The sequence below is a fragment of the Haliotis cracherodii genome, unplaced genomic scaffold (assembly GCF_022045235.1).
Source record: "Haliotis cracherodii isolate W230 unplaced genomic scaffold, xgHalCrac1.p SCAF_4, whole genome shotgun sequence".
Lineage (NCBI taxonomy): Eukaryota > Metazoa > Mollusca > Gastropoda > Lepetellida > Haliotidae > Haliotis > Haliotis cracherodii.
In genome coordinates this window covers 24,905,791-24,920,588 of record NW_027266297.1, presented here as the reverse complement: position 1 = coordinate 24,920,588, position 14,798 = coordinate 24,905,791, and the positions used below count along the sequence as shown (strand labels likewise).

General features: G+C 38.5%; 1 protein-coding gene across 1 annotated transcript in view; it reads left to right on the top strand.

Moving 5' to 3' along the window:
• The first annotated feature begins 67 nt into the window (after positions 1-67).
• LOC139478643 (probable proline--tRNA ligase, mitochondrial) overlaps positions 68-14,798 on the top strand; it is a 16,688-nt gene continuing 1,957 nt past the window's right edge. The window contains exons 1-12 of the mRNA XM_071261203.1: positions 68-363; positions 1,222-1,399; positions 1,913-1,986; positions 8,298-8,378; positions 9,083-9,155; positions 9,704-9,811; positions 10,261-10,354; positions 10,644-10,675; positions 11,437-11,519; positions 12,465-12,544; positions 13,841-13,976; positions 14,224-14,403. Coding sequence (XP_071117304.1) covers positions 196-363; positions 1,222-1,399; positions 1,913-1,986; positions 8,298-8,378; positions 9,083-9,155; positions 9,704-9,811; positions 10,261-10,354; positions 10,644-10,675; positions 11,437-11,519; positions 12,465-12,544; positions 13,841-13,976; positions 14,224-14,403 — 1,287 coding nt within the window. The 5' untranslated portion in view covers positions 68-195. The remainder of the gene's footprint in view (positions 364-1,221; positions 1,400-1,912; positions 1,987-8,297; positions 8,379-9,082; positions 9,156-9,703; positions 9,812-10,260; positions 10,355-10,643; positions 10,676-11,436; positions 11,520-12,464; positions 12,545-13,840; positions 13,977-14,223; positions 14,404-14,798) is intronic.

Genomic DNA, 14,798 nt, shown 5'->3' with positions numbered 1-14,798 from the left:
GTCCATGAAAGTAATAAAAGTGTCCACTTCCGTATAAAATAAATGCTCACATGTGCAATACCAAATACTGTTAATCTTGCACAATAGTCAATGCATTTTTTTGTGTTGTTATGTAGATAAACTCTGATGTTATTCTAGAAATACTGCATACTGCAGACATCATCGTAACTGCTGTCGAGGACGAGGAGTGTAGAAATGGCTCATCTTAGTCGTGAACTCATTTTGTGTAAAATGATTTCGTCTGCTTCATCCATTAGACAGACGAGACGATGTCTCCACAATAGAAGATACGTCACAAAGATGTTCCAGAATTTTGGAAAAGTTCAGCCAGCTGTGACAGAGTTTACATGTTCAAGTCAGAAGGTTATTTTTTGTCTCAATGTTTAAGTAAAGACCTAAGACTACACACATCATTCATGATGCATTAATTAATACAGATAATTAAATTAAATCATTTTACACATTTTGGTCATCACTTCATACACTGTTCGATGTTAGTAATGGTAGTAAATCCAGAAAAACAAATAACACCAGTTTATTTTTAGATCGTGAGATACTAGTACAATGAATGATTATTTTTTTGGTGAGATATAAATTTATAACGCATTTAGAAGTTGCAATTCTGACATGAAGTAACCAACTTTTAAGAATTTAAATGATGAAAATGGGAAAAACCCTTAGACCCTTAGCCACACACTGCTTTTCCAATTATTATAATAATTTTGAGAAGCAGTAACTAGGGGCAGATGAACATCTACAGCTTGTTAAAAAGTCATTATGTCTATATGGCCAAGGACCTGTTTTCAGCAAAAGCATGTGTTCAGTGCACAATTCGATGGAGAATACATAATGTCTGTACAACCACTACATCAATACACAAAATATAACTCTATGGCTCTTTTGGTATGGTGAAATGTATGCATGTATATACATAACATAATGTGACATATTATGATGATGTTTGTAATGTACTGAACATAGTATGTGACAATCTGAAACACATGTGAATTTAAACATGGTAAACAAATATCTGTTGACTGTGTACATATTGTTGGGGAAATAAAAACTTAAATAAAAAAAATTCTACAAAATTAATAAATCCAGATTGCAAACGGAAATGTGTATTTAGGGAATCCTAAGGATTATTAATTTAATGTGTGTAAATCGAGAAGGATTTTTATTCCATCATTAATGAAATTAATTTTATGTCTTCTGTTTCAGCTGATGTTGTACAATGAAGTCATACAATCATGTCATTCTGGTTCTTACCACATGCTTCCCCTGGGATTGAGAGCTTTGGAGAAACTCATCAAGATCATAGACCAGGAGATGCAAGTTATTGGTGGACAGAAGATTGCAATGCCAACCTTAGCCACTGCTGTAGTATGGAAGAAATCAGGTTGTTAAATGGTTAATGTCATCATGGTCATATATGTTTTGGGTACCAGACAATCCATACCCATAGAGATATGTACCCATAAAAAATGTCTAACCTCCACCTAAAATTCTTGCCTGATCTGCCCCTGATATGGAGCATTCCTACTCTTTTTGGCTGACTCGTACATAAATTTGGAGGACATTTACACAAATCTGGAGGACCCGTACATACATCTGAAGGACCTGTACCCGTTAAGTTTAATATTTGTTGCATTTGTTTTGAGCGGTATTAAAGCTAGATGAGTCGGTACGAATGCACGAGTCCACCAAAATATACAAGGTATGGCTCTCTGTGGGTACTGTTTGTCCAGATTTCTTTGTTTTGATTTTTATTGATGTCAGTAGTTAGAATCTAAGCTTTTGTTACATTGAAGTAATCTGATGATCATCTTGTAGAAAGTTCAATAAAATTAATAAACAATCTTGTGATAAGTCAGTGATCTCTAAGCTATGATCTGTTTCATTTGTCTCTCAGGTCGATGGAAAGAGGCTGGTGCCGAGTTATTCAAACTGAAAGATAGACACAGTATTGAATATTGTCTGGGCCCAGTAAGTATATACAATGTTTAGAAGTGTGTGTGGTATGTCGTCAAACAATGTTGTAATACTGTGATCTAGCATGTTGGGGACATAGTTGAGTACTAGAGGGTGTGTATAATTAGCTTGATTATGTATGTGAGAGTTTGTATAAGAAGCTGATCATTATTAACAAATGTTTGTAAGACATGATGATCATATAATATTGATGAGTTAATCTGTACTAATGAAATGATTAATTGCAAGTTTTCAGAAACGTTTGTGTGAAGAAGAATCCATTAATTAATCAGATGTACATGAAATATAAATACACTCATTGATGTACAACATACAGTGAATCTGGTGTTCCATACTTCAAAGACTGATAATGATAAGCATTTTGATGACATGCTATTTCTGGAAAATATAGGTAAAATATTCTTATTAACAATTTTTTACGACAATGATTGATGTTGAATTCACACTGATTCCAAACACCACAACACAGTTACAGTCTGAGTCAATCTGAGTAAAGGGGTGATACTTTAAATGGCAAGGAAACTCAACATAGCAACTTTTCGATTTTAAATACTTTAGGGCATACTTATTCACAAATGCTTGACCATAATTAATTTTGAAACTAAAAAATACTGTAAAAAAGACGATAAGAAAAAACAACCCAAACAACAAATATCCTGCATTCCCTATCCTGGAGGTTAAGATGGATTCCCGCTGCTTGACGCGCTGCACAATTTCCATGATCGGGTCAGCACCCAGTCTGCCTGGTGGTTTATTAGGGGTCTTCCTACTTGTCTCGCACCTATTTTCTTGGGTACAAATTCACCTGAGTGTGGTGATGGGTAAAACAAGTAATTGGTGAATATCTCATGAAATATATCAACAGGCTACAAATGGAATTACAGACACGAAACAGTTTTCCACTGTATCAAAGATTGTAGGACAAAAGCTCTCATGAACATAATCCCTTTGGGCAAAACCCCCTTGGACAAAAGACCCCTGGGACACTTAGGACAAAGGCCCTTATTTGACAAATGGGTCAAAAGCCCCTTCATGAGCTATCGGCTATTATTTATAATGATTGATTATGATGGATGGATTTGCCTGTCTCCCTACCAACGAGGCCAGCCTAGGCATGCAGTACCTTCAAGACAACACCCCAGCAGGCCTAGAACACCTACTTTGATTCTACAGTAGAACACGGATAGAACGAACAAACGGATACAACGAACTGTTAAAAAACTCGATTTATCTCCTATATGTTATATATAATTTACGTACATAACAAACTCTCTACAGCGAACTAACGGATATAGTGAAGTGATATTTGATCCCCGACAAGCCCATCTACCACTAATTAGTGACGCGTATAGCGAACTGAGAAATCTCACTCAGTGTCAAGTGTCACTCACAATTCAACCTTATTAAACTTGTATTATGTTAATCCTACATGTCCATGTAATTTGGACCAATCTTGTCTGTAAAACAAACATTGATCCTACAATTGGATCAAAATGTTTTGAAGTTGTATCATTGGGTACTTTTTAACTGAATCACCGGTAGATGCGGGAGGAAACGTGTATAAACGTGTATAAATGTGTATGTTTGTATTGTGTTTTGCTTTAGCCAAGATGGCGGACGTTTCCGAGTGAAAACGTATATAACGGACTGGTTCCTCCGGTCCCTTGTTGTTCGGTATAACCATGTTCTACTGTACTTATGTGTCAGAAGAATTCAGCCACCTGCTGTAAACCTAGATGAGGCCCCTCTCTTTCCACCACCCATGTGGAATGTCCATGACGCCGCACTGAGATGTGACAGCAAGATGAACAACATCTGTTAGTCATTAAATTCTGGCTTTAAGCAGCTAGTAGGTCACAAACATCCCTCTGTTTGGACTGCTATACAGGGGTTCCATCGAGATCAGGCAGTGGTAGCAACACTGCTTCAACAGCACGCCAGGGACATAAGGCCTGCCAAGAGACTAAAGAAGTCAAGAGATGTCAGACAGCTCTGACTGCAGAACCTGTGTGTTGAGAGACGTGATTGAAAGATCAGTGTTGTAGAGTTTCTGCACAGTGTAGGACATAGCATTAGGTTAAATGAAGACAGTCCCACTAAGACACTCCCAGTATATGCTATGTGCTGTGGGGGGGCATGGGTAGCCCAGTCGTCTAAAGCTGTGCAGAGTTGCGTCCCTTGGGCACACCAGAAACCTATGATTGTGCGTTAGAATCCCGGTTCGCCCAGATTATGTTTCCAGGTTTGTCAGCACCATTCCTGTGCTTGTGGGTTCCACCGAAGTGGTAAACATCTGAGACCTGCATCACCTGGGGCTTTCCTCCCACATTAAGCTGACACGCCGTGATATTACTGGAATAATTTGAAAAGTGGCGTCAAACCCAACTCACTCACTCACTATGTGCTGTGTGTTAAAAGACACCCAGAATAACACGCTGTTGTGTGTAGTAAAATAATAAAATATTGAAAAAACACACATATCTTCTGTTTCTTTACTAATGGAACTTATAGGGGCTTTTGTCATAGGGGGTTGGGGGTCATGTCCGGGGATCTTTTGTCCAAGGGGGTTTTCACCATGAGGGCTTTTGTCCATACACCGTGTCAAATGTGCAGGTTGATTTACAGTTCCCAATTCTAAGACAGTGATCAGCACTTGGTCTTTGCCAGATACATGTTCACAGACGTCAACTTTCATTCAACCAACCATCATTAAAACCAAAGGAGACTTTGTCATGAAGCAGAATTATATGTCGCTGAACAGAGGAACGATGCCTCAAAACATCTTGAGGGCTGCATCCAACTATGTACAAATTCATTGAGAGAGGTTGAGCAGGATAATACTTAATCATCCCAAACTGGCTCCCACAGGAGATATAGCTTGGGTGAGATCAAGCGATATCTACAGTGTACATACCGCTGCAATGAAACTGCATCACAATGCTTTGAAGACCATCGTGATGTCATTGGTTACCATGATGTCACAATCAAATGACATCACTAATGGCTCTGCTACTGAAGCTGTTAGCAGTACTTTTTACACTTAAGACACTGCTTATTACTCTCTACAAACTGAAAAAGTTGGAAGAATGATGTTGGATGATAAATAAAATCTCACCATCATGCCTTTTGATATCACATATCAAAACAAGTTTATATATTTGATATCAAAAGACTTAAGGGTGAGATTCTCTATGCAATCACAATCCAGGTAGTTTGATACCACCCAAGTATTGAGTTTTATGCCCTTGAGAGAGAGAAGGGACAACTTCTTGCCAGCTAGAATCCAGTGAACGATTATCACAATGCTGTTTCACATTTGGACTGTTAATTATGTAAAATAATAAATTGGCCAAATAAGACAATATTTAATACAGTGATCATTCATGTTTATTATATATTTTGAAGTAAAAGGATGCTGGAAGTATATGGATACTGTTTAAACAAACATGATTGGGATTATCCCTTGAGGAGCTGCTGGGCAAGTAGGTAGTCACCGTTGATAGTACCCAAACAGGATGTTAGTCGTAAAAAGCTCACTACAGACATTAATTGTTATTTTAATTATTCACAATGTCAGGATTATAGGTCGTTTTCAGATTGACCACTTCCTGATGTATCCATATAGCTGCCAAGCTTCACATTTGTCATGTATAGTGCCCTGTTGCACTGGTAGCCCTAGGCCACGCCCCCAAGTAGTTTTGTTTGGGAATGTGTGATTTAAAGGGGCACTGATCTAACGCAATTCCCCGGGACTGGTTGTTGCCTTTGTTATTGTTTTTTCCCAGTGAGTACCCGGATGTAGAGCAGAAATCTAGACTAGCTCGCGACCTCTGTTGCGCCATTCGTAAGCGCATTAGTCACTTTTATGGATACCGGTAGTAATAAGAGCGTATGGTCACATTGATCAACAAAATGAAATACAGTTTTCGAGATAATAAGGAAATGTAGGCATCTTTGTGGGTAGCATCGGTAATGGTGACGAAGTTTTGATAAGTCACTTGCTTGGTAATTTTGCGATTTTCGTTTACACTATTTTGACTTGCAACACAAAGTAAATATTTCATCTGAGCATTGCTTTTTTTATAGTGTGTATATTTTTTTACTGTCAAAATGTGTAACATATTTATTAAACGTATAAATATTCAGTTAGACTGAAAAACATTTCCATCTGTATTATTATGATAACGAATTCCAAACATTTTGATGTTTAATGTCATCACCAAGAGACTGAAAATGTTACGTTGAAAAGTACATTTCTATGTTGTTTGGCTTCTAATCCTACATAATAATCTGTTGTGATGTTTGTAGGCCCTTTTGATCGTCTTAATCAATCTGGACAGATCTTTTAGTCAAAATGACTGAAATATTTACACATTTTATAAATTGCCTGAGAGAATCACATTTTACAAATTGACGGTAATCTATACACGCTTACAAAGGAAATGACCTGTGAAAACAACGTCTATCGCGCATTGAAGAATTTCCCAACCAAGACGTAGAGAAACAAGAACGAATCGGTTCAAATGAAGGAAAACAAAATGCAAATACCATAATTACAACTTACCAAATTTATGTGTATAAATAGGCAGCTTCCTTGTTCGAGGAATGTATCCGTGAATATCCACACAAAGGAATAATGTCCCACTCATCTGCAGCTATACAAAATAACTTATTCGATGTCACGTGTCTCTGTAACTATCAAATATTCTAAAAGATATATATCGTTTCGGGATATTATAACCAGTGTTCGTTTCTCAACTGATCACTTGGATTGTTTCAGGTGTTTCACATAGGTGTCAAGTCTCAAGGGTTGGCTGAGAAAGGCCACGTGACAACTATTTTCATAACGTCCACGGTTCCTAAAAAATCCACTGAGTTTGATAACAATGAGCAACCAATCAACGTATTATCAGTTAACCCTTTGAACAAAGTATGTTGTTTTTACATCGGCACTTCACGCCATGATATGAGTGTATTCCCTTTGTTTTAGTAAACCTAGACATGTAAACACTCACTTTTGACATATCCACTGTGCAAGATAACAGTGATTAATCAATCAACGTATTTTCTGTTAATCCTTTGATGACTAGGAACGATCCGTTGATTTACCTAAAAAAGTAAATCAACTGATCATTCATCTCTTGCTGGGCTGCCACGTGCATATTACATAACGCACATTTCACCTCACTTCAAACCTGGATATAGATTGAATAATTACCCCAGACACAATAAATGCCAAATGAGAACCTTTGTCAGGTAATCTAAGTGGTGCTACCACTAATTGTACCTGTAATAAATTCATTAACTGAGCATCAAGTGAATGACGACAAATACACAAGTGTAGGGTTATACGAGAAAACGTTGATGACAACAAGGGAGTAGTAATCGTATTATCGACGCAATCCGAAATCCGAAAATGCTTTCACTGCATGGATACTTTTTTTAGTATTAAACTATAACCATCTGGGGTATTTCCAAATGACGACTTCCGATGAGCTCCGCCGTTCTTTTTGTCTGTTTGTTTAGGCTGAAGAAATTAATTAACATGCGCCCTTTGTCGAATCTTTATAGATCACATTTAACTAATCAGTGTTTATTCAAAAATGCGTAAAACAAATATTGCCTCCAGCCTCCAAGTTTATTTAGCTGTCCTTGCAGACGGTAGCCCAGTCTCTGGTCACGCTCAGTTGCGTTGCGTATCATCCGGGTACTCACAGGGGAAAAAACAATAACAAAGGCAACAACCAATCCGGGAAATGGCGTTAGATCAGTGCCCCTTTAAGCACTTTGTGTGATTTGAGTGTGTGATTTAAAGATTTTACTTGGACATCAAAATACTTTCTACGAATATCATGATATGTCTTCTCTCTGGAATTGACTCAATATATCTGGGACAATTGATATTCGCAACAAAATCGCAATCATATTTTTCATTTTACTTTCCCTTTTAATAATAGTAACTTAACTTCTCAAGGAAAGTTTGTCATGGCATGACAGATTAACTATAATAATATGAAAGAATCGGGTGGTCCTTTGTTTGAGTAGTATAGTTGTGTATATTGCATGAGTGATTGATAAATGATCTTATCATCGGGGCGGTCGGGTAGCCTAGTGGTTAAAGCGTTCGCTAGTCACGCCAAAGACCCGGGTGTGAAGCCCATTTCTGGTGTCCCCTGCCATGATATTGCTGGAATATTGCTAAAAGTGGCGTAAAACCATACTCACTCTCTCACTCGCGCACTCACTCTTATCATAGTATATGATTTGTTTTGTTACTAATATATCCAATACGCTTTCAATTACAGACTCATGAGGAGGTGGTCACAGGTCTGTTTTCTTCCGTGTCCCCTGTGTCGTACAGACGATTACCGCTTTTACTGTATCAGGTAAACATAAAGCATGGTTCATGACAGACAGGACACTTTCATAAACAGGCTGCCCAAACAATTACTTGCTGTAACTCCAACCTAAACAATGATCTGGCAACAGTTGGCCCAGGAGTCTAAGGCAATTGTGACCTTTGGGATTGTCAGGACAAGATGATTTGGGGTTAGAACTCCAGATTTGCCGTGATTCTTCTTCTTGGTGTGTCAGCACCATACCCATGTTAATAGCTTCCACAAAGTGCATCACTTTGGGCTTTCCTCCTGTTGATTTCTGAAACAAAATTTGGTAAGGCTAAAAAAAATGAATAGACTTGATTCTCAGGCACCTCCCGCATCATCATAAAGTCTGCTGCAAGTTTCGTTTTTATTTTCATTTAAAAAATAAAAAAATAAAAATCCTAATACTTAAAAACAATGTGATCCAAAATAGCACGCAATTACTTCCCTTTACATACGTCCTGCTTTACTGCGCATCTCATTTTATGGTCATGGCGACAGTAGGAGTTTATGTAGGTAGGCCCTTTCCCAGGTTGATGGTACACAACTGTTTATTTGGTTACATACTAGTTTGAACAAGCTCCCCCCAAAAAACAAAAAACACAAAAAGAAACAAAACACTGCCCACCTGCACTATATTTTCAAAAGTCATTGTCTCAGAACCAATTCTTTTACTTTTTTAAGCCTAACAAGTTTCTCAATTTTAGATTACAAGAAAGTTCCGAGATGAGATGGCTCCAAAGTATGGATTACTAAGAGGAAGAGAATTTGAAATGAAAGGTATTTGTACTGCTTCTGTCATTTATTCTTCATTTTGATTCCTAATATCATGCTGGGGCAGTCGGGTAGCCTAGTGGTTAAAGTGTTTGCTCATCACACTGAAGACCCGGGTTTGATTCCTGACATGGGTACGTGTGAAACCCGTTTCTGGTGTCCACATCATGCGTGACACACAGGAATGGGCACAGATGGCCCTGTTGTCTTTGGTGCTGCAGTTCACTGTAAACCTATGATAGTGGGTTCGAATCCCAGTTCGCCCTGATTATTTGTCTAGGTTTGTTGGCATCATAGTCATTGTTCTAGGGTTTCACCAAAGTGGTAAACATTTGAGACCTGTATCACTTCAGACTTCCCTCCCACATTAAGTCGACACGCTGTGATATAACTAGAATACTGTTCAATGCGGTGTTAAACACAAATCACTCACTGGACACACAGGAAAGAGAAAAAAAACAGAAATTAGACTGAATAATTTGCTCACAACCAAATGACTTTTAGTGTCATAATTTTTATGACATTATTTTGCACTCAAACATGTTTTGTTTCAGATATGTACACCTTTGATTCTACAGAGGAATGTGCCAGAGAAACCTACTCCTCTGTGTGTCAGGCTTATTGTAAAATATTTGACAGGCTTGGAGTTAAATATGTCAAAGGTGAGGATATGATTAATTCATTTGGGATTATTGTGAACTTTTTGAATGATGTTGACTAAATTATCATGCAAAAATATCAAAGAGGTGAAGTAAAAAAAAATATATAAAAAAACAAAATAAAAAACAACATCATCATCATCATCATCATCATCATCATCATCATCATCATAAACATCATCATCCATTTATATGGCGCTGAACTCCATGCATAAGCATACTCTAAGCACGTAGACATTTATTACCCTGGTCAATGGATCAATGTGCACTCAACAATCATTCTCAGCTCCCTGGGGAGTATGCAACTAAATTCATGAGTTTCTTTCTTTTGTGTTTGAGATATTTTTGGTTTTTTCTACAGTTTTTCAGTTTTGGGTTTGATGAAACTCCTTTCTGTAGTTGGTATACACTGGTAATGGTTGGTATCCATGACTCTTGTTGCTTCCTGACAGCTGCTGGAGACACTGGAAACATCGGGGGGACCATGTCACATGAGTTTCATCTGCCTGCAGAAGTAGGGGAGGACACGCTACTTGTGTGTGACAGGTAAGTACAGTGTGTGATAGGTAGGCTATATACCGGTATAGTGTGTGTTCTTAACGTCATAAATTGTTTTGGGTTTTATTCTTTGCTTTGAAGTTCACCAAAAGAGTATTATTTAAATGTTTTTTTGGCGACATTATTGGGAATAAATAGATCCCAAATTTGGAATAATTGGTGATATTTTAGCAAAACCATAACCCAAAATTCACAGATATTGGCACCAATGAATAATGACCCCTCTGGACTACTGTGGATAAATTGTTTAATGGTATTTTCAATTTTGTTTTTACAGATGTGGATTTTCTTCAAATATTGAACTCCTAGGTAAAGTATTATTTGTTTGTATTGTTGTTTATATATTGTTTATATACTGGGTGGTGGGGTAGCCTAGTGGTTAAAGCGTTCACCTGACACTCTGAAGCTCCAATTTTGATCCCCCACATGGGTACAATGTGTGAAGCCCATTTCTGTTGTTCCCGCCATGATATTGCTGGAATATTGCTAAAAGCGGCGTAAAACCATAATCACTCACTCACTCATTCTTGTCAGTTCAAATCCCATAGCATTGGCATAGTGCTGACACCATAAAACAGGAGAGTTGGGTGCACAGCCATTTTGAGTAGGCTACTGAGCCACCCTTATCATCAATGTGTTTCAATATGTTTTTACCATTGGCCACGTTAACCATATAGGATTATTGTGATTATGCAATACAGTCGAGTCTCGTTAATCCGATAATCAGCTTTATCGGACACTAATGATTGGAACCGATTAAATCAGTGCTATTTAGACCCATTAATCCGACAGTCTCGCACTCCATCTCCGACACAAACAATTTTCAACAAATAACCGAAATCACTCATTAATCAGTCTCGTTAATCCGACACAGTGATCAGCGTAGGTCATTTTGCCCGCAAGTACACAGCCCGTGTCAAACTTGCGACTTCCATTCCAGACTATGTTTTTAACGAACGTTCAAACTACTTTATTTCTTTTATCCGACATACTCGTTGACCCAACATAATCATATCCAACCAACCATGTCGGATTAACGGGACTTGACTGTAGTTTGCTTATGTTTTCAGAGAATGATGCAAAGAGTGATTTCAAAAAATTCTGTCCCAACAAAGAGAATGACTGTGATATGAAGAAATCGCATGGCATAGAGGTGTGTACAAGATGCATAGAGACTTGATTCATGCACAGGCATGGCATGCATCAGTTAATAGTTAACAAAATTCAAGCCTTGGTGACCACCTCCGTGGTCTAGTGGTTGAGCATCCGCCCGGAGAGCGAAAGGTCCGGTGTTCGATCCCCGGCCGCGTCATACCAAAAGACGTTAAAAGATGGTACTTGTTGTTACCCTGTCTGGCGCTCGGCATTAAGGGGCTAAAACAAGGACTGGTCGGCTCGGAGTCAGTATACTGTGTCTGAGTGGGGTATTCATGTTAAACTGCGGCATGGTATCTCAATGAGCTAGCACTATAAATCGGCATCAGTTCAGACTAGTACAAGCAGCCCCACAAACACACACATGTACATGCACGTCGCTATATAAGTGCATTAATCTTGGATGCGATGCTAAACCCCATTTCACCTCACCTCACCTCACCTCAAGCCTTTGTCTCTAAAATAATTTTGTTGTTTCATCTTGAGGAGTCCATAAGTATCTATAACAGATGAATATAGTGAAATACACACGTATACTACCGGACTGATGAAGATTTGGGTTAGAACAGATCTTCAGCAACCCATGCTTGTTGTAAGAGGCGACTAACGGGATCGGGTGGTCAGACTCGCTGCCTTGGTTGACGCATGTCATCGATCCCAATTGCGTGGATCGATGATCATAATGTCAATGACCGGATTGTCTGGTCCAGACTTAATTATTTACAGACCGCCGTCATATAGCTGGAATATTGTTGAGTGTGGCGTTAAACAACAAACGGCATACTACTGGTATGGCTTCTGTCACAGTCTCACAGGTGTGTCTCAGAAACATGTACTTTTAGGATGTTTTTGACATATTTGTGTTTGGAATCGGTTTTGGTTGATGATCGAGGTTATCCTCTGGAGTTTTATATTCATATTGTCTGTGTCGTTTCATTTGTAGGTAGGGCATGCCTTTCTGCTGGGAACCAAATACTCCTCTGTGTTTGGTGCAAACTGTCAGACTGAGACTGGCCAAGTGGAGTAGGTTATTAATAACACAGTAACGAGTACTGAAGTCATACAGGCGCTGTAGCCAATATATACAACTCAACTTTTGATAGGGATAGTCACATATGTATATATACCGTATTCGACGTAATAGGCGCCCCAGCGCTCTCAAATTAGAAATAGGGCTCTTATTAGAATATTATTTTGGTGAAAAACAGAGCTGAAAGATCAATTTCGTGGTTTATGCTAACAGCCTGAAATGTTTATGTACAACAGATCTATTTTTCCAGAATTTAATTGCCCATAATTAGGGGTGCATATAATACACAAGTGCGTATTATACACGAATAAATTAGTCTTGTGTACATTGATGAATCCGAAGGGGTGCAAATTGGGATTGTTCACTAGCCAATATATTAGCAAATATCACTTATACGTCGTATACGGTATTCTATTAAATATACACCTGACTACTCAAAAGAAGTTTTATTCATGACATTCTGCCATGACAGATTAACTGTAGTAATATGAGTAGCAGCTTTACACTTGAAGTGTTATTGATCTTATAGACTAGGATGTTAGAGGAAATTACAAAATGTGTACATCAGGCTGATTTAGAAAAAGAAAACTTTAGGGTTAGGGGAGTTTTCGGTTTGTTTGTTTGTTGTTAAATGCTGCTCTCAGCAATATTTAAGCTACATGACAGCAGCCTGTAAATAACTCTGGACTAGACAATCCAGTGATTGATATTGTGAACAATGAACCACATCATCGAGTACCGTGACACGCACTGAGCCAAGCGGCAGGGCCCTCACTACCTGATACATTTTGTTCCATTGGTTGCTGGGGGCCTATTCTTACCTGGAGGTCCCATGACAGGCGTTAGGGAAGTACTGCACTTTACCAAATGCTCTGTTTAGTATTTCAAGTGGTACTGCATATCTCAAATGAGGTGTATGTTTTTTTTGTAATTAATATTATTTATTTAATAGTTTCCGTTACAGAATTGATCAGGCATTGTGGGTAATGGCTGACCAGTGTATGACAAAGAAATTAAAAGTCTTTGTTGAAACAGAGGCAGTATCTTAACTAGGTTATATAGGGTATTGATAATGATAACAAGAAAATTTCTAAAGAATTATGGTAATTAGGACTCAGAACTTTATTAAAACATTGACAAACACACGCATTCACATTCATACCATGTTTGCACAGATAAGTTTGAAATAATTTCATCAGTTTTACGTGGGACCTTGAAATATGTCGGATAAATCAGGATGTCAAAGGTGACAGGTGACTGAGATGGATGTTTCTCTGCCATTGTTTCAGACCAGCGCAGATGGGATGCTATGGGTTGGGAGTCACCAGAATCTTACAAGGCTGTGTAGAAGTGTTGTCATCCTCGAAACAGATCCACTGGCCTGGTCTTGTAGCACCGTATCAAGTCTGCATCATCCCACAAAAGGTAGACAATCCGAGATGAATGTGGGACATATATTACCAAGTGCCTCAAAAGAAATTGACAAGTTTTATAATGGGTCTGCTTTTGTACCTGGCTGTAGTCTAGTATCAGAACTTTAATATACATATATATATCTTAGAAGTCATTTTTTCAGCTGCTGTTGGGGGCTTGGGTGTTGACATCCCATTAGGCATGCCAGAAACCTGATTGAAGGTTTATGATTGACGCTATGATGTACTTTATTACTCAGGAAGGGTACGAGGCGGACACCTTATTCAGACTGGCCAATGACTTGAGTGACCAACTCACCTCGATGGCCAACTTGTCAGGGGAGGTAGTCATAGATGACCGCACGCAGATGACCATAGGGAAACGCCTGTATGAGGCGCGGAGACTGGGCTACCCCTACATTGTGGTCATAGGGAGGAAGGTAGGAACATAGTGAATTCCGTATTCGACGTAATAAGCACCCAGGGCGCTCTCAAAATTAGAAATAGGGGGCTCTTATTAGAATATTATTTTGTAGAAAAAAACAGAGTTGAAAGATAAATTTCGTGGTTTATGCGGACAGCCTGAAATGTTTATGTACGACAGATATATTTTTCCATAATTAAATGCCCATAATTAAGGGTGCATATAACACACGAGTATGTATTATAAGCGAAAAAATAAGTCTTGTGTACATTTATCAATTGGAAGGGGTGCTAATTGGGATTGTTCACGTGCCAATATCTTAGCAAATGTCGCTGTGGGTGCTTATTGCGTTGAATACGGTTACTCTAGCATGTCATGTTGTCAGTGCCATGTGCCCAGTGGAGATCGGAG